Raw genomic sequence first — 22,536 nt, forward strand, 5'->3', positions numbered from 1 at the left:
TTGTGATTTTTTTCAGCAGTGAGCACGCCACACATGTTAGCAAAAAAGAAGCGACAAGATTGGTGCTGTATTTTTCTGTTTAGTGATACGATGAATATAATATGTTCAGTGAGATGGAAAACGGAACAGTTCCCCTCTATGTGATATTTTAAAACGGCTGAACGGCCGTTATTGCAATGTTTTTTTTTTTCAATTTATTCCATGTAGGGAATAGAACACTGTGCATTGTGATTAACTCCCCCGTCTAAAATTGGGTGTATCTACAAGTAAGTGTCTTGGCATGACTTGACTACGAAACACTACGACCTCTGGTCGAAAACGGTGGTTCTGCCTTCTAAATGGGATAGTACTGAGTGTTATTGGGAATTCAGAAAAAAATCGATTCTTATTCGACTCGCGATTTGCATCGTTGCATGATTTTTACGTGATCTTCTTAGATGAATGCAATGCTTTTGTCGCCAAAATCAATGGATACTACTAGACCCACATGTGAAAAGGGCGAATTTACCAAATTTTATTCTTTCTGGTTCTGGTTTACATACATAACTTTATACATAGACAAAGAACCAGAAAGAATACATTTTGCTTGTTACGACCTTTTTTAAATTTTTTTTTATTGGTCTAGATAGAAATCTATATAAAAAAGGTTAATTTACAATGTTATGAAAACTCATATGTGAATATGTACGTTATGTGGAAGATATTGATTTGGAAAATGTATTGGAGGTAACCACTTCCCCTTCGATGGGACTCGAACCCATGACCCTACAGTATGTACATTATCTGGAAGCTATTGATTTGAAATGTATTAGAGGTAACCACTTTCCCTTCGATGGGACTCAAACCCACGATGCTCAGTGTTTTTTAATCATTTTTTTAAACACTTAAGGATTTATGTTTTTGTATACAATATATATTACACTGAAACGTCTAATTTTTGTTTGAACGTGTTTAAACCTTGTTGTACCTGTATTTAGTTTGAGATTGAAAAGATTCCATGGCAATGTGGTACGGAAGAAGTATGGAAATGTAAAATACAATATATTCTATCCACACATTAGCACCTCTGTTGCATACAGTCTAATACTTTTCGTAAGGCAAAACAAAAATCATCTGACTGAGAGCAGCCATGCGTTGCAACATTGAACCCCGACTAGGTAGTAGCTGACTGAGGCTAACGAATAACATTTAGCTACTTTCGCGAAACACTGGCAGACTCGGTTTTTGTTCTTCCACTTCTATACGCAAAGGTTATATACATCATGCATTGCGCCTCTAGCAGACAGACGCACTACCACCAATTGCTGCAACTGGTCAATCAATTCGATTTCCGTTAATTTACTTCAAACGACTAACCGTTGGTGTTGCGAGGACGTTTAGGAACATCCATTTCAACTTCTTACTTTTTTTTTTTGGATATATATGGCAATATAAAAATCTGACAGTTGACTTGTGATCCAGCATTACAACGAAAACAAATTTGTAAAAAAAAAACATGACGAACGCCCAAAATATGCATAATGGTATGAATTATTTTCATTACCCTACCATTCATTTGTGGTATTGATTCGCATCGATTCGCATCGATCGTCAACCATCGCACAATGGTAAAATGCCAAGTGAACCATAGTTAAAAAAATATTATTAAGGTTTCTTGGTATGTCAGTTCGACTCAGCACCTAAGAATAGGAAAAGCTGTTTAAATATACTATCTCAGGGTAGTAAAAAAAAATCAAAAATAGCATCATTGTTCAAAAAATATTCCTCCCCATAGTATACCTTTTAAAAGAAAATAATCTCACGATGTTTCTTTATTTTTCAACTTGACTTGTATAAAGAAAGTATTGCAATTCTGATTTCTAATACTCAAATTGTTTCTCATAAACGTTTTGGATTCGATACACCATATTCGTCGAAAATTTTGAGACGAGAGAATCAGCCACAACACCATCGGACAGACAGACATTTGTTTAAATTGTCGGGTGAGTGGATTGATCATCACTTTGAAACACGAATAGGATTTAGAAACCGATTAAAAAGCTACACAATTAGTGTATGTACAAATATATTAGCTGTCTCTAAAATATACTGGTAAATATATTCTATTTATTCATAATATTTGTTATGCTAAATATATACAAAAGTCAAATATAAAACCACATTAGCGTTACATGTTTATCAACAATATCTTTTTGTAAAAATCAGACTTTTTTCCACATTCCATTCATGTTTCGATCATTGTGCATTCTACATATATTCGTCTACGGGTTAAAAAGTCAAACAAAAGTTAATTGGGTATGATGTTAGACTAATTGAAACCTTTTAGCTGTCATTTCCATGTGTCTCACCATTCAGATTTTTTTTAGTTAAATTGAACCTAATTTTGAGTGACAGACTGCGACACTGCAATAACCGAAACTCAATAACTGCAAACGGAATGATGAATTGCATAACACGTGAATAACAGTATAGATTCTGATTGCAGGAATTACTCATGAACTGATAAGCATAAAAAAATGCGAATGAAATTATCTACGTAACGTCTGTGCACGTACCGTGATTAGACATTTCCTAATAGCTTAGACAAACATAGCTTAGGGACATACCGTGCGGGGCCGAAAACTAAACTATGATCAAATTGAAGGGATTCTTATTTGTAAATTATAATCCTATCAGCTGCTACTAGCTTTGTAAATTAAGAAATTTATCAGCAACAAAATTCGTCTGTATTAGTGTATTACGCACATTCTGTATTACAACTTTTCAGTGCATTACATTTATTAATGCGGATCATTTACATTTGGGCTGAAAAATTCATGAAAAAAGTGCGAAATTAAAATAGCATAGCTTTGAGAAAAAATCATAATGTAATACTGTTGCCCGATATTTATTTCGAATTTGAGTCAGTTGCAAAGTTTACAGAAATCACTCTCAATAGATAACAAACAACGATAAAATAGAGGCAAAAACTGTTCCGAATCATAGCAAGTCATGATAACAAATTTATCAAACTTGTATACAAGTGCGAAAATACAGAATCGGATAGGCAGCCCCCACAGAAAAATTGTGATTTTCGCTTTGTTTTCGCTCCTTTCGTGTTGGTTACTGCACAGCTGTGTAGAACAGGTTGAAATGCATCATCAGAGCCACTGCTCCCCGCATTTGGAGCTTTCTAAAATAAAATTCATCATGGGGTATACCATCCCGAATAAGTTCTCTATCATGACAGCTTGCGAGTTTCTCACGGTATGCTACATATCGTAGATGTATACAGAGATGATAAGTGAGAGCACTCGGAGTATTCGAGAGACGGGTGCTTAGGACCATCTTTGGCGGTGTGCAAGAAGACGGTGTGTGGCGGCGAAGAATGAACCATGAGCTCGCCCAACTCTACGGCGAACCAGTATCCAGAAGGTAGCTAAAGCCGGAAGGGTACGATGGGCAGGACATGTTGCAAGAATTCCGGACAGCAACCCTGCAAAGATGGTGTTCGCTTCCGATCCGGCAGGTACGAGACGGCGTGGAACACAGCGAGCGAGATGGGCAAACCAGGTGCAAAACGACTTGACGAGCGTGGGGCGTATCCGAGGATGGAGAGATGCGCCTCGAACCGTGTATTGTGGCGTCAAATTGTTGATTCAGTGTTATCTGTTTAGATGTAAACTAAATAAATGAAATAAAGCCTGTCCACGTTAAATTTTGGACACTGAGATAATGTCCAAATGTTTTTCAGCCATTTTATCAATTTGGACGAGGATGAAAACGTGCTAAATGTATCACATAAAGCGGATGGATTCAGCTATGCGAAAATTGACATTCTCAGCGGTCTGTGAAAATTTAAAAAAATCGCGTTGGAAGATGGGTGTCCGAAATTTAACGTGGACAGGCTTTAAATGAAGTGAGAGACTTGCTCTTTCTCTTTAGGATTCAATCCCTGGTCAGTTGCTAACAACTAACACGGAATGGGAAGTTGTATGCATAAACTTGTAATTACTGGTAAGTATACCTCGAGCAACACAGAGACTCCCTGAATCAAACGGCCTCAGGGTCGGCACGCTCACCTCAAGAAACTCGCGGACAGGTAATTCTCGCACTCCAAATAGGAAAACCACAGTATTTTAACAGGACACACTTTATTCGGCTTCTGTTTTCTAACCTCTTTCCCTTCTAATCTCTCCTTCCCACTTCCTTATTCGCTAATCTAACCTTACTGGGGCCCCTACTTCCTTCCACAGTTCCACCACACCTTCCCTTCCTTTCCTGCTTCCTGTTCTTCAATGGCGGCTAATCCAGGAACGCCGGCGACTACCGATGGCGTCCCAATGTCTTTCAGGGTGGCTTGGGCGTCCGTTGTAGTTTCAGGACGGAGACGCGCACTCTCGACCTGCCAATATGGTGACGGATTGGCCTTCGGCGGATACTATGCCGGTATTGGCCGAGGACGGTACACCACGGCTTTCTTCGGGACTCTAAACGGCGGCCTTCTGGTTTTTGTCCAAAAAACGGCGGGGTTCTGGTAATTGGAGGAATAATGCGTTCAGGTTTTGCTACTACGAGGTAACTACCGGTTACCTGATGTCCACTGCACCGACTTTTATTCCACTGTCCACTTTCTCTTTCACTATGTAACACTTTCGAAATGCTAGCTCCTAGTTTTCCAACTTCTATCTTGGTCGACGACTTTTTTGTTAGTGAAGAGTTCTGTGGACATGGAGACGGTAATATCATGCATTGAGGTCTATGACCTCGTCCCTCGGGCAGTGACCTCATTTCCAACCAAATGGCCACATTACGCCACCCCTTCATGGCCGTCCAAAGGGCTTTTCCTTGGTCCTCTGGTGGTGGGACACTGTACTTCAGTGGGTGGTTGGCTGCGTAGGGTGGTGGTAGAGCTCAATTTAAGGTCTAGCCTACTACAGGGAGCTGACTGGGAAAAACCTACACTGAGACACGAGTATTACCTGCATTTACAACATTTATTCCACGAAATACACTACACTAAACACGGATTTCTCGGTAATACTCTCGACATAACCTAACCAACACTTACACTCTCCCCCAGCTCGGGTAAAAAAATATTTACAAAGTGAATATTTTTTTTTCTTCAAACCTCACTAGCTTTCACTGATCACACGTACCTCTGAACCTGCACAACACGAAAAACCAACATAGAGACAGTATTAACTTCTTTGACTGTAGACTGTGAAACTTTTCGCCCATGACGTACTAGATTAAAATAGAACAAATAACAGTAAAAATTGTGTGAATTTGGATAGCATTGCGATTGAGTTACGGGGTCATAAGTTATCATTGTTGTAATTACCAACTCAACTCAGTTTCATAAACATGTGTTACTACTGACCATCACCGTCTATGACTCCGGTCTCCAGCGTACAAATACCAAGGTTTTTAAACCTGGCAACCTCTGTGCAATTTTTACCAATTATTCACCGATTGCTTGGAAAACACCTTAAAAAAAACTTAAATACAACATGCATAAAAAATAAAATGTAATAAAAACTAATAATAAATAAATTGGAGCATTGTATAGTAATAAATTCAAACAAAATGTATAATGAATTATTTCATTTGTGTTGTCGGACTTTATTCTAGTACGTTCTTCGAGATAACGTTATCATTTACTCTTGTGTGCGTGATTCGGTTCTGTCAAAACTGTCAAAAAGATGTTCAATGTGGAACGGACAATATGCTGTTATCATGTGGTAAGTACGATGTGGTTTTAGCACGAAATTTTTATGATCTGCCGGCTACGAAAAACCTTAATATCGTGGGTAGTTGATTAATCTATATTGGCCAATTGATCTATCCATTGGTTTTGGTTTTTCGCTAGTTGATCATAATTGATTTCTTGCTAGAAGCTCATCCGTTGCTTCTCTATGGTGCACCACGTGGTATTGAATGGTGGGTATGAATAGTGATTACTATTGTTTTTGTGCTACAGTGACGCTGCGACAAAATGTGATCTATTTCACAAAGTAATCTTGACCTTGACTCTTTTAAATCACTTCTACTCAGTTGACTCACACGCCATCTCTATCTATAATCTCCTACACTCCGTTTCATTTTCACTCCAATTTCATTACAACCGAAAACTTGTTTGCAATATTGCATACGAGATCAACTATCGTTTATGAATGAACACTTTAAAACAAGACCTGAACTACTGTTAAAACATGCAAATTAACAAACTTTCTAAATTTACAGAAAAAAAAACATGCATTTCGACAATTACGACGACTAAATGACTATGACGAAAATACTACTGACTACTATTGAGCAACGTTGCAACTAATTATGATCGTACACTGGACATCTCAACTGACGACATCTACGTACATATTTACTTCTACTACCCGGGATTCGACTGTCTGTCGACTTCTGGCAGGTGACAAGAAGGCTGAGTATTTCGAGATGATTTTTATCAAAATCTCTTCCTCGTTCCCTATCCAAAATTATCGACGATTAGAGCTTTAACTTTCATTCGTTTTAGGTACCTAAGCTTTTAAATCGGCGGCGGAGAAAACGCCCAATGATTTCCCCTGTGAATCTCCTACCTCATACGAACTGGTGCCAATTTTGCGCAGGATGACGCAAGGCGAGTATTGCGGTCCGAGCTTGGCATTAAACTGATTGCCTGCCGACGATTGGCGGAAGCTCCGCTTGAAGACTCGTTGACCCACGTCAAACGTCGGTGAGTAACGTTTATGTCGGAGATCGTAACGTCTTTTTGTATCTACGTGAGCCTTTTGGAGATGATCTTTTACCAACTCACTAATCCTTTTGCTCACTCCTCTCAACTTATCCACTCTCTGCTCTACTGATATGTCAGCGGTTTCGTGTAGCTTATGCTCAGAACCTTTGCTGATTATTTCTGTACCGAATATAACGCAATGTGGACTGAATTTAATTGTCGAGTGGAATGTGTTATTCAACACAAATTCCATCTCAGAGATCCTGGTGTCCCAAAGCTTTTGATCTTGCTTTACATACGATCGTATCATAGCATTGATCGTTCGGTTTAGTCGTTCAGCGGGATTTGCTTGGCTTCTATGTCGCGCATTGGCCCAGTGCTGAACTTCATATCGTTCAAGTAAATTTTAAAGTCTTTCGACAAAATGTGGTCGCGTTATCGGTGATAACGATTTGCGGAGTACAGAACTTTCTGAACCACTGCTCTTCCAGTATTTTGCATAGAGATACACTAGAAATCTTTTCACAGGTGCAAGTAGGCAATACTTAGAAAACAGGTCCATGACCACTAATAAGTGAGTGTTGCCCATCTTGCTCCTGGGAAGTGATTGAATGTAATCCATGCAAATTAGCTGGAATGGTCGTGTGGCAATTCTTTGTTTCCCCATTTCGGGAGCGGTAGACACAGTCGAATGCTTATTTTCCTTGCATGATACGCATTTGGAAATGTACCTTTTTATATCGGCACTCATGTGAGGCCAATAATACCGGCGTTTGATTTTCTCGACACATTTAACAAATCCAATGTGGAGATTTTGGTCGTGTTCTTGCTTCATAATGTGGGTTCGTTTTGAAGCGGGCACACATTGTTTCCATTCGAAATGGTAGTCCAGTAGGTCGGATCTGGCCGATACAAACTTATAGAGCAGACCGTCTACTATTTTGAAGTCCATATAGTTTTCCGGATTCTCTTCTACAGCATCAAATAAATTTTTGTACCACCCGTCTTCGGGCTCCTCATCAAGCGATTCGATCGATCGGGAGAGCGCATCTGCCACTATGTTCTCTTTTCCCTTACGATGGCGAATCTCCATGTCATACTGCTGCAGTTCGATGCTCCATCGACTCAGCCTGGAGGATGACCGCCACTTCGCTCGCATAATAAAAGTAAGGGCAGAAGAGTCCGTTACCAAAGTGAATTTGGTTCCCTCTATATAACCCCGGAACTTTTCTATGCAGCGCAGTGCAGCAAGTCCCTCCTTTTCAGCCGCATGGTAGTTTAATTCAGCTCCTTTGAGCTTCTCGGAGTGGTAAGCTATGACCTTTTCCTCTCCGTCGTGTATCTGGGTGAGCACACCAGCGATAGCGTTGTCGCTTGCGTCCGTTTGGACCGTAAAGGGAGCATAAAATTTGGGCTGGTCATCACAGGAGCAGAGATAAGCTTCTCTTTGATGATCTGAAATGCATTTTCGGCTGCCGCGTTCCATTGCACCCTCTTTGGCTTATTTTTCAATAGGTCAGTGAGAGGTGCCGTGATTTCGCTATAGTTTGCGATGAACCTACGGTAATAATTTATCATACCGAGGAATCGACGAAGCTGTCTTACCGATTTAGGAACCTGATATCCAAGGATCGCTTGAACGCGATCTGGATTAGGCCGCAATCCTTCTTGGGACAAAATGTACCCAAGGTACGGCAATTCTTGGCAGCAAAATTTGGATTTTTGTAAATTAATGCACAGATTGGCTTCCCTCAAACGCTTCGCTAGGTCTTTCAATTTTTGTATGTGCTCTTCGAATGTTTGGCTCACGATTACAATATCGTCCAAATACACGAATATTGCTGGTTCAAGTGCACCGTGGCTCAGCACACGATCCATCAATTTACTCAGCGTAGCAGGACTATTTACCAATCCAAACGGTAGCCGAGTGAATTGGAATAGCCCTCTACCTGGGATTGAGAATGCTGTGTACCTTCTTGACCCACGACACAAAGGAATTTGTAAAAAGGCCTGGGATAGGTCAATGGTAGTAAGAAACCTAACTCTTCCCAATTGACTCAGTATTCTGTTCTGATGTGGCAATGGGTACGCGTCCCTTTTTGTGCGTTCATTCAATTTTCTGGCATCTAAGCACAGCCTAACGTCTTCGCTATCTCTTTTCTTGACTGGAACCACAGGTAGCGCCCAGTCAGAATCTGATTCCTCTACAATACCGTCACGAATCATGTTGTCCAACGCCAGATGTATCTTCCGTTGGATCTCTGGACTCCAGGGATACGGGTTCTTCCTAATTGGATCTGCCTTCTCAAACTCTTCTTTCATCTCTATCGTGTGTTCTATTAAGCTCGTTTTTCCAAAATCGCCTGGTATCGCTACTAGAAACTCCTTTTAACCTTTTCTAATTCCTCCTTTTGACTGTCTGTTAATTCTTCCTCAATATCCAACTCATTTTGTACACCGTCGTCTAGTGCATCAATTGGTAGATCCTGGATTGTTGGTCTAATGCCAAACTTTTGCCAAAAGTCGTACCCAAGTACACACCGACGGTTAAGTCTCGGAGCAATTATTACCGGCAAGATTTTTGTAGTACCATTGAATGTGATTGGTATATAAGCACATCCAAGGACTTCTAAGTCATCTCCAGAGGCTGTCTGCAGAGTGACCGAAGTGGGTTCCATTTTAAGATTTAATTGTTTTATAATTCTCTTCGCACCTATCCCTAGAACAGTCCGTGCAGCTCCACTGTCAAGGAGACCAATTAGCTCAATTCCCATCATATCTATTCTTGTAAATGGCCTGGCGTCTCCACTTAGTTTGACAAGCAAAGTGGCAATCTCGTCTTGCTTTTCGGGAATGCCATCCATCCTAGAATAGCCTAACTGACGTAGAATAGCAGTTGGATCATTTGACAATTTAGACTGAGGACTTTCCGAATTTAAAAGACTGTTCTGCCTCACTGACCAGTCTTTTTCAAGTTTTTGACTGACAGAACGGGCATTGGTGTGTGGGAAAACCGGGAAATCCACATTTTTCGCAAAAATCGTGTCTTTCCGCAGGACATTCCCGAAAACTATGTCCATCATCATGGCAATTTAAACATAAACCACGCTTGATAGGAGTGTATGCCTTAACAATCCTTTGTAACGCGCTAGTTCCGCTGGAACTGGGTTTTTGTTCATCCTGCCTTCTTTCTTGCGGTTGAAAATTTACCGGAGTTGATTTAGGTTTGGGTTGAAATTTCTGCTGAATACTAACTTCTTCTTTTCTATATTTTGTGGGTTCATATTGGTTGCCTATTTTCTTGTAATTATGGTTGTAATTCCGTCCTTGGTACCCTCCTTTGTAATTAGATTGGAACCTATTATCTGACTCATTTCGTCCTCTGTACTGTGATTGATTAACTTCTTCTATTTCTGTTTTAGGCCTTTCAAATCGAATGTCTTTTCTAGCGTACATTTGCCAGTTGATAGAGTCAAACTTTTTACCAAACTCTCTCATTCTAGGAATGGTAGTCACGTTTGCAGCTAACATTGCTGTTCTACAATCGATCCTGGTGTTTCGGAACAAGACGTCAAATTTCCTGTCATCATCCCACTGTCTGGACATACTACGAAAGATTCGAACCATATCTAGATAGTAGTCCTGAAATTTCTCCCGCGGACCTTGTCTTCGCGCATTGGCTAAGCGTTCGTATTGGTAATCGATATCAACAGGTAGGAACTCACTCTTCAATTCTTTAACTAGACTAGTCCATGTTCGCAATTCGTTATTACCGTTGACCTCCATAAACCACGACCTAGCTTTACGCGTAAAAAGATGATGCGCAGAAACAAACAGTTCCGCATCCGAGAAACCTTCCGACCGCGCGTTAAATTCCACTTCTTTTAGGAATTCGTTAAGTTTTCTCCCGTTGTCCATTCCATCGTACCTAACCGACCATTTATGGACTGGTAATCGATTGTTTCTTGGCCTTTCTACTTCTCTCGGATGTGCGTTCTCATTAACATCTAAATTGATGGATTGAGAATGCCTGCTTCTCTCAGATATACTCTCCATCGAACCATATTTTGTTTTTACCCATTCATAAAAAATCATGGTCATTATTAGCTTTCTCTTCTACAACATTCTCATTTTGAACCGACCGTCTTTCCATTGGCGTACTAGAGCTTTGCTTGGCTTGTTCTATCTCGCGAGGCTTTGGAACTGCCGGAGTTTCCAAAGCTTGAATCCGCTGAATCAGCTGATTCACAATTTCCTTCAGTTTTACATTTTCCTGCGAAAGCTCTTCCATTTTTTCCTTATCGTTTGTTTCAACCGTAAATCCTACCGCGCCTGCAACTTCAGTAGTCTGCCTATCTTCGCGTATTTGGGTATTTTCGGTGTTTTTGTTGGTATCCTCATTCGCGTTTTCTACCGTAACTGACTCCTTTCCTAAAGTTTGCTTATCTGATTGCTCACGAATTTGTTTCAAACTATCATTTAAAATTTTCATCTCAGCCTCTCTCACTGCTGTTATTGGCGAAGTAATAGAGTAAAACGTGTTCACTAATCTAATACATTCTCCTGCTATCATTGCTATGCTGTTCAACTCTTCTTCGGAATCCACACGTGATTTCAATCGCTGCATTCTAAACAGAACGTGTAGCAATTTAGATTTAAACTTTCTTTCTGGTGCTTTCAGCACTTTTCTACCCTCTAACACCACTTTCACTGTCTGTAGCTTCGCATCGCATTCAGTTAGTTCATTCATCGAGTCAATATCGTCGTATTTGTACTTTATGCATTCTTTATTCTCTCTTTCAGCCTTCATCTTCGTTCTCAATTTTCGTTCCAGCTTGCTGCGCGATTCATCTCTCATGTCGATGTTACGAATGAGTAACTCATGATGAAGTTCATCATCCGCGAGGTGTGCAGCATCCAGCGAATGGTACTGCACCTGCAAATGGGCTAGCTCCATAATGCAAATTGGATAATTGAAAATACTACCTAGTTAAATGCTAAACGGTTTTGCACGTTAAAAAAATTGAAAAATTAGAAAAGAACTACCTAGTTTTATGTTGAACGGTTTTGCACGTTAAAAAATGAAAAATTGTATATTCTAATAATTTAAAAAAATCCTAGTTTAAGAAATCGGGAATAAACCACTTTTCTTTTGTGTTTTATTGACAAAGTCCGCAATCACACACGCATGAACAAATGTGCTCTGATATTATTTAAATAATTGCCGACTTGTTTTTCAAACAATCGTTATTTTCACTCTTTTGGACTATCAAAACTCCTCCGAATACGGTTAGAAGACGAACCAGTTAAGTCACAGATTCACTTCCTAAATACTGTCTAATGTCAACTGTTTCGTGAAGGCCTGGAAGTTTTCCCAGAGACCTCTGTAGTGACCAGCTATTTCAAGTGCGATTTTCCAAGCTGCCAACAAGAAACTGATGGTAAGTCAACTTTATGCCCCACGTTGGGCGCCAAAGTGTAATTACTGGTAAGTATACCTCGAGCAACACAGAGACTCCCTGAATCAAACGGCCTCAGGGTCGGCACGCTCACCTCAAGAAACTCGCGGACAGGTAATTCTCGCACTCCAAATAGGAAAACCACAGTATTTTAACAGGACACACTTTATTCGGCTTCTGTTTTCTAACCTCTTTCCCTTCTAATCTCTCCTTCCCACTTCCTTATTCGCTAATCTAACCTTACTTCGGGGCCCCTACTTCCTTCCACAGTTCCACCACACCTTCCCTTCCTTTCCTGCTTCCTGTTCTTCAATGGCGGCTAATCCAGGAACGCCGGCGACTAGCGATGGCGTCCCAATGTCTTTCGGGGTGGCTTGGGCGTCCGTTGTAGTTTCCGGGACGGAGACGCGCACTCTCGACCTGCCAATATGGTGACGGATTGGCCTTCGGCGGATACGATGCCGGTATTGGTCGAGGACGGTACACCACGGCTTTCTTCGGGACTCTAAACGGCGGCCTTCTGGTTTTTGTCCAAAAAACGGCGGGGTTCTGGTAATTGGAGGAATAATGCGTTCAGGTTTTGCTACTACGAGGTAACTACCGGTTACCTGATGTCCACTGCACCGACTTTTATTCCACTGTCCACTTTCTCTTCCACTATGTAACACTTTCGAAATGCTAGCTCCTAGTTTTCCAACTTCTATCTTGGTCGACGACTTTTTTGTTAGTCAAGAGTTCTGTGGACATGGAGACGGTAATATCATGCATTGAGGTCTATGACCTCGTCCCTCGGGCAGTGACCTCATTTCCAACCAAATGGCCACATTACGCCACCCCTTCATGGCCGTCCAAAGGGCTTTTCCTTGGTCCTCTGGTGGTGGGACACTGTACTTCAGTGGGTGGTTGGCTGCGTAGGGTGGTGGTAGAGCTCAATTTAAGGTCTAGCCTACTACAGGGAGCTGACTGGGAAAAACCTACACTGAGACACGAGTATTACCTGCATTTACAACATTTATTCCACGAAATACACTACACTAAACACGGATTTCTCGGTAATACTCTCGACATAACCTAACCAACCCTTACAAACTGATGAAACCGAGCTTTGTTTTCGGTAATTTAGCAGAAATAAGTCGAGTGCAGCATAATTCCTTCGAAATGAATGGTAAAAATGAAATCGTAAAATGATGCATGTCGCTTTTCCAGTGAAATCGGTCCTAAAGGCTTCCGATCACATACCGTAGTCGAACGATTTTGGAAAAATCCCAATAATGGCCCTCCTTAAAGACAAACGAGGGGTGAGATGCCAGCTTACGGCGAAATATGAGCGAAGAAATTTCAAGGAAACAGTGGACTAAAAGTGTAAATCATACTAGAGACGTACAGAATTGCAAAATTGAACGGCAACTAGATAAGTGAGCCTTATTCTGCCAAGTAACGAAAACTTGAATTGGCACAAAAGGCTCGGCAAGCTCTATTTCATAAGGCAAAAAAAACATAGTAGGGTAAAACGACCTATTATGGAGGGGTTAAGCACCGTGTCAAAATAAAATTAATTTCAAAAATTCTTTAAAAATTACATGTTAGTCTTTTCCTATATTGCGGTAGTCGAATAGGTTGCTCGTTAACTATAGATTCGTCAATATTACGTCAATTGTGCTAAACTTATGTTGTTTTATTTTTATTACAATAAAAACTAACTACCACAATAATAGGACGCAGGTGCCTATCGTTGCGACATTTTTTGAAGGTCAGTCCTATTGTTGCGGTATTGCATGCAATTCTTATGGAAATCGATACCACAACAATAGGACCTTAGCACAACCGCAGTGATAGGCTCAAAGGATTCAAATTTTTAATGAAAAATGTTGTTTTTCATAATTTTGAATGGAATTTTGTCAAACAAAAGATGTTCTAGTCGTTAATTCGACGAGTTTTAGCGTATCCACAATTGTTTTTAATGCTATTATATCTGGAATGGACTATTTTAACACTACCGCAACATTAGGACATACCACAACGATAGGACGTTTTACCCTATCCTTAATTTTGATTAGATGTATATTACCTGTACAAATGTACTTCCTTCGGTCGAAAAGTTTAATGGTGATGGTCTTGATGGTTGACAATACTGTATGGGCGATCTCCACCAAGAACTGGTTTTTAAAATTAGCCGAAACCTTGGCGTTGAAGTAATGCGGGTTTTTTAATTTATGAAAAATCTTTATTGATGTGAGTATTGACAAGGACTAAGTTGGAGGATCACATTCGAAATGCTCGAGATAAGCTCAATCGAAACTTTCCTTCTTGACAATGAAATAGCTCTCAACTTTATATTGACTTAAACAAGGTTTATAAATGTCATTTGTTCATTAATTCAGAAAATATTATTAAAAACCGATATTAATCCACCTAACTTTGGTGGCGCCCGTCTCGCGCATTATTATAATGTGGAAAACACATTGAAGAGGTCAAAATAGCACAGAGGGATAGATTTTACTATTTCCAACAATTCATATCAATTCACAGCTGGAGCAGACATACGATGGATTCCCACTGCGGGACGTCAAAATCGTCATCGGTGACATGAACGCACAGGTAGGAAGGAAGGAAATGTATAGACCGGTCATCGGACCTGGTAGTCTGCACACCGTATCGAATGACAACGGCCAACGATGCATAAACTTCGCAGCCTCCCGCGGAATGGTAGTCCGAAGCACCTTCTTTCCCCGCAAAAATATCCACAAGGCCACATGGAGATCACCTAATTAAGAAACGGAAAACGAAATCGACCACGTTCTAATCGACGGTAAATTCTTCTCCGACATCACGAACGTACGCACTTACCGCAGTGCGAATATTGAATCCGACCACTACCTCGTTGCAGTATGCCTGCGCTCAAAACTCTCGACGGTGTACAACACGCGTCGAAGTCGGACGCCGCGGCTTAACATTGGGCGGCTACAAGACGATAGACTCGCCCAAGAATACGCGGAGCAGTTGGAAGTGGCACTCCCAACGGAAGAGCAGCTAGGCGCAGCGTCTCTAGAAGATGGCTGGAGAGATATTCGATCCGCCATTGGAAGCACCGCAACCGCTGCACTTGGCACGGTGCCCCCGGATCAGAGAAACGACTGGTATGACGGCGAATGTGAGCAGTTAGTAGAAGAGAAGAATGCAGCATGAGCGAGATTGCTGCAACACCGCACGAGGGCGAACGAGGCACGATATAAACAGGTGCGGAACAGACAAAACTCCATTTTCCGGAGGAAGAAGCGCCAGCAGGAAGATCGAAACCGTGAAGAGACGGAGCAACTGTACCGCGCTAAAAACACACGAAAGTTCTATGAGAAGTTAAACCGTTCACGTAAGGGCCACGTGCCACAGCTTGATATGTATAAGTACATAAACGGGAACCTTCTTACGAACGAGCGTGAGGTGATCCAAAGGTGGCGGCAGCACTACGAAGAACACCTGAATGGCGATGTGGCAGACGAAGATGGCGGTATGGTGATGGACCTGGGTGAACGCGCACAGGACATAATTCTACCGACTCCGGATCTCCAGGAAATCCAGGAGGAGATCTGCCGGCTGAAAAACAACAAAGCCCCTGGGGTTGACCAACTACCAGGAGAGCTATTTAAACACGGTGGTGAGGCACTGACTAGAGCGCTGCACTGGGTCATTACCAAGATTTGGGAGGAGGAAGTTTTGCCGCAGGAGTGGAGTGTGTTCCGCACCTGTTTATATCGTGCCTCGTTCGCCCTTGTGCGGTGTTGCAGCAATCTCTCTCATGCTGCATTCTTCTCTTCTATTAACTGCTCACATTCACCGTCAAGGTGTCGTGTGTCCCATCTACAAAAAGGGCGATAAGCTGGATTGTAGCAACTACCGCGCAATCACATTGCTGAATGCCACCTATAAGGTACTCTCCCAAATTGTATGCCGTCGACTAGCACCAATTGCAAGGGAGTTCGTGGGGCAGTACCAGGCGGGTTTTATGGGCAAACGCTCCACCACAGACCAGGTGTTCGCCATTCGCCAAGTACTGCAGAAATGCCGCGAATACAACGTGCTCACACATCATTTATTCATCGACTTCAAAGCCGCATATGATACAATCGATCGAGACCAGCTATGGCTGCTAATGCACGAACACGGATTTCCGGATAAACTGACACGGTTGATCAAAGCGACGATGGATCGGGTGATGTGCGTAGTTTGAGTTTCAGGGGCATTCTCTAGTCCCTTCGAAACGCGCAGAGAGTTAAGGCAAGGTGGTGGTCTTTCGTGTCTGCTATTCAACATCGCTTTAGAAGGGGTAATAAGAAGAGCAGGGATTAACACGAGTGGTACAATTTTCAATAAGTCCGTCCAGCTATTTGGCTTCGCCGACGACATAGATATTATGGCACGTAACATTGAGAAGATGAAGGAAGCCTATATCAGACTGAAGAGGGAAACCAAGCGGATCGGACTAGTCATTAACACGTCGAAGACAAAGTACATGATAGGAAGAGGTTCAAGAGAAGACAATGCGAGCCAACCACCGCGAGTTTGCATCGGTGGTGACGAAATCGAGGTGGTAGAAGAATTTGTGTACTTGGGCTCACTGGTGACTGCCGATACCAGCAGAGAAATTCGGAGACGCATAGTGGCTGGAAATCGTACATACTTTGGACTCCGCAAGACGCTCCGATCGAATAGAGAGTTCTCCGCCGTACCAAACTGACAATCTACAAAAAGCTCATTAGACCGGTAGTCCTCTACGGACACGAGACCTGGACGATGCTCGTGGAGGACCAACGCGCACTGGGAGTTTTCGAAAGGAAAGTGCTGCGTACCATCTATGGTGGAGTGCAGATGGCGGACGGTACGTGGAGGAGGCGAATGAACCACGAGTTGCATCAGCTGCTGGGAGAACCATCCATCGTTCACACCGCGAAAATCGGACGACTGCGGTGGGCCGGGCACGTAGCCAGAATGTCGGACAGTAACCCGGTGAAAATGGTTCTCGACAACGATCCGACGGGCACAAGAAGGCGAGGTGCGCAGCGGGCAAGGTGGATCGATCAGGTGGAAGATGACTTGCGGACCCTCCGTAGACTGCGTGGTTGGCGACGTGTAGCCATGGACCGAGCCGAATGAAGAAGACTCTTATATACCGCACAGGCCACTTCGGTCTTAGTCTGAATAAATAATAATCAATTCATATCTATTTGTGGTCATTTGAACGCATTGCAGCAGTTTCTGCAAAAAAGTTTTGTTCGATTTTGATCCTTGGATAAAAACAATGTTTTTTTTTTCAATAACTCTGGAAGGCAATGGCCGATTTTTTTTTTCAATTTTCACTAGGAAATAACTAGAACGCGTTCCATGTCGATTGCGAGTAAATCGGATAATGCTAAGTATCAAAGAGTGTGTCTCACATTTTTACACACATAAATACATACATACGCACATACAGACATCACCTCAATTTGTCGAGCTGAGTCGATTGGTGTATAACACTATGGGTCTCCGAGCCGTCTATCAAAAGTTTGATTTTAGAAAGGCAAAAACATGGTGGTGCGAAGAGAACATATAAAATATCTTGTATTGCTCCTTGCACCGGTCGAGATAAGTGCGATCTTCCATAGTTTACAGTACCCATCGGGCAAGTAAGTACATCGTGCAGCGCGTGGTTTCGGTCGTCCAAAACTCGATGCTCCACAGTTTTAATATGTTTGAATAGGCACTTCGAACGATCTGGTATCGTTGTACTTTGTGCGGTCGAGAAGTATATCAATTGATATGCATTTGATCGTGTTCCTCCGTGGCTTTTTGCGGCCGAATCATAGTAAGTAAATACCGTTGTGTAAAAAAAAAGGCACGGTCGCATCGCTTATCAGAGTGAATCCAGATCCAACGATGCCTACCTGTGGTTTTTGTGGAGACGCAGAGGTAAACACGGTTTCAAATAGCAAACATCATCTACTGATATTCCTTCTCTCTTCCTAACTGACTAGAAAAACGTGACCGGCGCCGTTATTGATCATTCGAATATTTGAGTCACTGAAACTTACACACTGAGAATGCTTGAGCAATCCCAGTCAATCATTCTTTATGCAGTTTCACTGATTCTGGTCAATCACGAAGTATTGAGTAGTTAGTCAATGCTAAGCATATATTAATATAAAAATGTTAATCTGAGTAATCAGAAAAGTTAATAGGCTCCAGATTAGTAAAAAACCTAATCCCCAAGCTAGCTGATTTTCCCGAATGGTTTTAATATGGTGAATAAGGTGGCTCAAGAACAGTTTTTCAAAAACTTTGATTGGCCGGCCGCTTTTTCCGTTCTCCCCTGATGTTATAGACAAAATTGCAGCCAAAGCGATCAATGGTTGGGCGGCGCTAATTGGAAGTTTAAATAGAAACATGTATGGAAAAACCAGGGATGGGAAAAATCAAATTTTCAAAAAATCGACGATGAGCAACACTCAACACTTTTAATTATCAAGTGACAAAAACTCGCAAACGATTAACAATCGTTTGAAAATCGTATCTTGATTTGAGGCATTTACCGTTACATTTAGAACTCTTTTTCCTTGCTACCATGAAACCATAACGCCAAATATAGATTGTTTGAATGAAAATTCTGTTTATTATCGTTTGAGTACAAAATTTGAGAAGTTGTCGCCCGCGACAACTTGCCAACTGTTTTCACGTGAATAGTTTTCACATGAAAATTGCAATCATTATCGTCTGATAATGATTTAGCCCAACACTGGGAGAAACATCGGGAAACAGTAATTTTGAATTAACTTGTCTGAAACTCGATTTGTGCAATCCGATTGCACGCTAGACAGGTGCTTGCCGGTAGGTAATAGACAGGTAATTTTGAGCCAGATAGCACTATATACGATGACGAATTTTGATATTCATTTAGTACTGGAGTTTTTAATGTTTTATTTGGTGAGCATTATTTGAGATACAAACCGAATAAATCGAATCCCGTTGGAGCAACTGAGAGGCTACAAATTGGCGCAATACTCCACCCTTTACAAACCACAATATCTAAAACATGGTAATATGTATTTATCTAAAGCATGATATTTAAAATATGAGATGTGTTACGTGAGAATTATATACAACATAAAAAGTTGCTGAATTCACGAAAAAAGTAATCATTTTCACTTTTCGATGGAAAAAGTTGTTCCCGAGAATATATCAGTTTTTGCAGGAATTCTCGAAATAATCAAAGAACATTTGGTAATCCACGGATGTGACCACTTGAGAGTAATTGAAATTTTGAAAGAATTTCTGGGTTTATGCTGGATTCGTTGTTTTCTAGTATTGACTCCAGAAATTGGCTAGCAATTGGTCGAATGAAATTTGATCAAAAGAGAAGCAGCCCATCCAATATTTCGTGCATGGTAATGGCCTCCAATGCAGGGTGAAGAATAAATCACTTGAGAACCCTCATTCTATCAAAACTAAAACACAAGTGATGATAAGATGATCAATATGATTAGATTTTGTATTCAATGCTTTTCATAATTAAATTCTACAGCGTTAGGCATTTACTATTCTGTTGTTGAATAAAAATCAACTTTAATCAAAAGAAACTTCAAGAAGATCTGTACCATATCACCTTTCGTAGACTCTTGATATCTATAAATACGTTCAATATGAATTGTCATTTTCTTTTTAAAAAGATTGTGCAATTTCGCCATGCCTTATCTCATTCTTCACAGCAAAAAGTAGATATACGAAAACATCATCATCGTAATGAAGATCAGCTGTTTCATAATTCTCCGTTCAATGGCCAAAAATTGTGCAAGTCAACTGTGCAGAAGTCGAGAGCATGCACACACTACACGCGCAAGCCAGAGGCCAGAGCCAGAGAGCCATGATCATGAATATACTCGTTGGCCGCTGCTGGTCGAGCCGAAGCACATGTTGCCTTGCCGGTTAGTTGGTATCGAATTCTGTCTGCTTCGTCGCCGCATCACATTCAATGGGCATTTGTGCATCCTCTGCCACTTCGTTGGCACGGGTTGGCACTCAACAGCGAGACAAGTGCCACACTGCGTCTGCCATCCGCCAACCAGCATAGATTCTGTCCATCGATGAATGCAAGGTCTACGTGACTTCTCGCTATGCTACCATGGCGCATGGGTGTAGCCTTTTTCGTTTTTGTTATTGCCTATTTCAGTGAAAGTTTGTATTCTCCGGCAGTGTACTGGAAAAGCCGGTCGCAAACATATGATGATGGAAGTATATACTTTAAAATGAATTATAAATCGAAAGGAAAACGTTCAAAAGAACTATTACTTAATAACGTTATGACAAACTACATAAAAAATAGTTACAATCAGAATCACTGTTGTAGATATGTCATATATGTTTTTTGTTGTTTGATAAATATAAAATTGTATAAAAAGTATAAAAAAACAGTTATTTAATGTTTTAAATATTTTTATACAACTCAATGTTCTGCCCACATTTCCAACTACATTGTTAAAAAATAAAAGCATAAGGGTAATTTCTACATACTTATGTACTTTTTTCTGAAAAAATAGTAACATAACTTCAATAGAAATAATTGTTGCACATGTTGACTGTTGACAAGAACTAATAAAGATTTATAAAAAAATAGCAGAAAGACGATAGTTTCCAAAGAACATTTCCAAAAAAATATGAAAAGGTGTTTAACTATAATTATTTGTAGCATCGACACAACGATACATGTTATTGATACAATAATGACATCAAAATTTCCTTTAACAACATTGACGTAATTGTGAGTATTTTTTCTTGATTCCATCACAGCGCTGCGGTTTTTTGCTGCTCGAAAAATGCTATACTCATCATATATGTGTATAGCTGTGCCGTACTGTAAGTCCGATGCCGTACTGTCGTCACATTTCTGTCACAATCATGTGGTGGTAGTAATTCTATAATCTTTGACTTTTGGGGAAAAAAAGCTTGATAAGATGTAGCCAGAGCAGTTTGTCTACTTTCTGAAACACCTGATACATATGCACAACATCAAACATTCACGGTCAAGGGATATTCGATCCACTGAGACACAGCATTGCTTCTTTTACTAATTCCCACTCTTTTCGACTGCACTGATCACGTTCAATGTGTTCACGTAAGATAAAAGGTATTATTTTTAGATAAGCATTTTTTTTGCAAACAGCACATGATTTGGTTACTTATTTGGTTGACTGCTTACCCCATTCGAGAGCTGTGACATAACCAATCGCTAGTAGAACGGCAAAAGTAACTGCAACTCCAAGACTGCTCATCTTCTCACTTTAATAAGAACACTGTGCAACGGATATCAGCATCTACACACAATACTCCTCCACAATGGGTGATTTCCGTATTGGACTATATGCACTAAAAGCATCAATAACTTTTGCCCCAAATTAAGGACACGAATTCCCCTGTTCGATATATATGATAGATGCGGTCAGGAAGGTAATTGGTGGTCGGATAAGTACAACCGCACGAGTCGAAACTTCGGTATATGTTCACGCGAGACACATCAGTCTAGTTCGGCACTCGGGTATCGACTAACTTCTGCTCGTTTCCATTGCGACGTTATAATAGGAGAGCTGTTTCTCTCAGGGAATGCTCTAAATGCAGCCGACGTAGCGAATTCCAATCGGAAAATGCATACACGAGACCGGCCTCTTTTTGTATCATATTCCGATAGGTTATCACTTCATGATAATATCATGTGTGAAATATAAATTTGCGTCATGAGGAAATATGAAAGCTCATAACTCAGATTGTAGAGTTCCTTGAGTCGTAATTTATTATAATTTGCTAATATTTAAGTGGAGAATTTTTGTTATTGACACTATATAGGGTTACTACTCCTAAACTTCATCTCATAGCTCCGATATTCATCCCATGAAAAACAAAGCATTGAAAAGGAATTTGATTTGTTTCTTATTTTTATGATTTTTTCAGCAGTGAGCACGCATGTTAGCGAAAAAAGCGACGAAATTGGTGCGTATTTCTTTGTTTTGTGATAAGATGAATATGTTTAGTTAGATGGAAAACGGAACAGTTCCTCTATATTAAATTAAAACGTTCATATAAATAAATCTTGTATGCAAGAATAACCCACTATCGAATACATATAGCAATCATTATACCTACATTTATCGCATATCTTGATCCATACGCTCTCAGCGGTAGAAGCGCGATACTCTACGAGAAATCCGACCATAATTCTCTCTCAGTTTCCGAGGAACCGCGTGTTGTTTCTAATGAATTTGCCCGAAACCGACTGCGAAGAGTTTCACGTCACTGAGAAGAATGAATTTACTGAATGACACTCGAAATCATATTGTAGCTATGGTA

At 40.8% G+C, this 22,536-nt stretch overlaps 1 protein-coding gene and 1 long non-coding RNA gene across 3 annotated transcripts in view; one reads left to right on the plus strand and one right to left on the minus strand.

The window, feature by feature from the left end:
- LOC134211059 (protein cueball) overlaps window positions 1–21,743 on the minus strand; it is a 43,437-nt gene extending 21,694 nt beyond the window's left edge. The window contains exon 1 of the mRNA XM_062687624.1: window positions 21,395–21,743. Within this exon, the coding sequence (XP_062543608.1) occupies window positions 21,395–21,467 (73 nt within the window). The 5' untranslated portion in view covers window positions 21,468–21,743. The remainder of the gene's footprint in view (window positions 1–21,394) is intronic.
- Window positions 5,702–11,703, plus strand: LOC134215346 (uncharacterized). 2 transcript variants are annotated; one of them, XR_009980123.1, is made up of 5 exons: window positions 5,702–5,723; window positions 6,226–6,406; window positions 6,512–6,712; window positions 10,216–10,425; window positions 11,547–11,675. It is a non-coding gene; the product is annotated as an uncharacterized LOC134215346 (long non-coding RNA). The 2 variants fall into 2 exon arrangements; XR_009980122.1 differs by having other exon boundaries at window positions 5,703–5,723; window positions 11,516–11,703.
- Window positions 21,744–22,536: the final 793 nt, after the last annotated feature.

Source organism: Armigeres subalbatus, chromosome 2 (genome assembly GCF_024139115.2).
Source record: "Armigeres subalbatus isolate Guangzhou_Male chromosome 2, GZ_Asu_2, whole genome shotgun sequence".
Lineage (NCBI taxonomy): Eukaryota > Metazoa > Arthropoda > Insecta > Diptera > Culicidae > Armigeres > Armigeres subalbatus.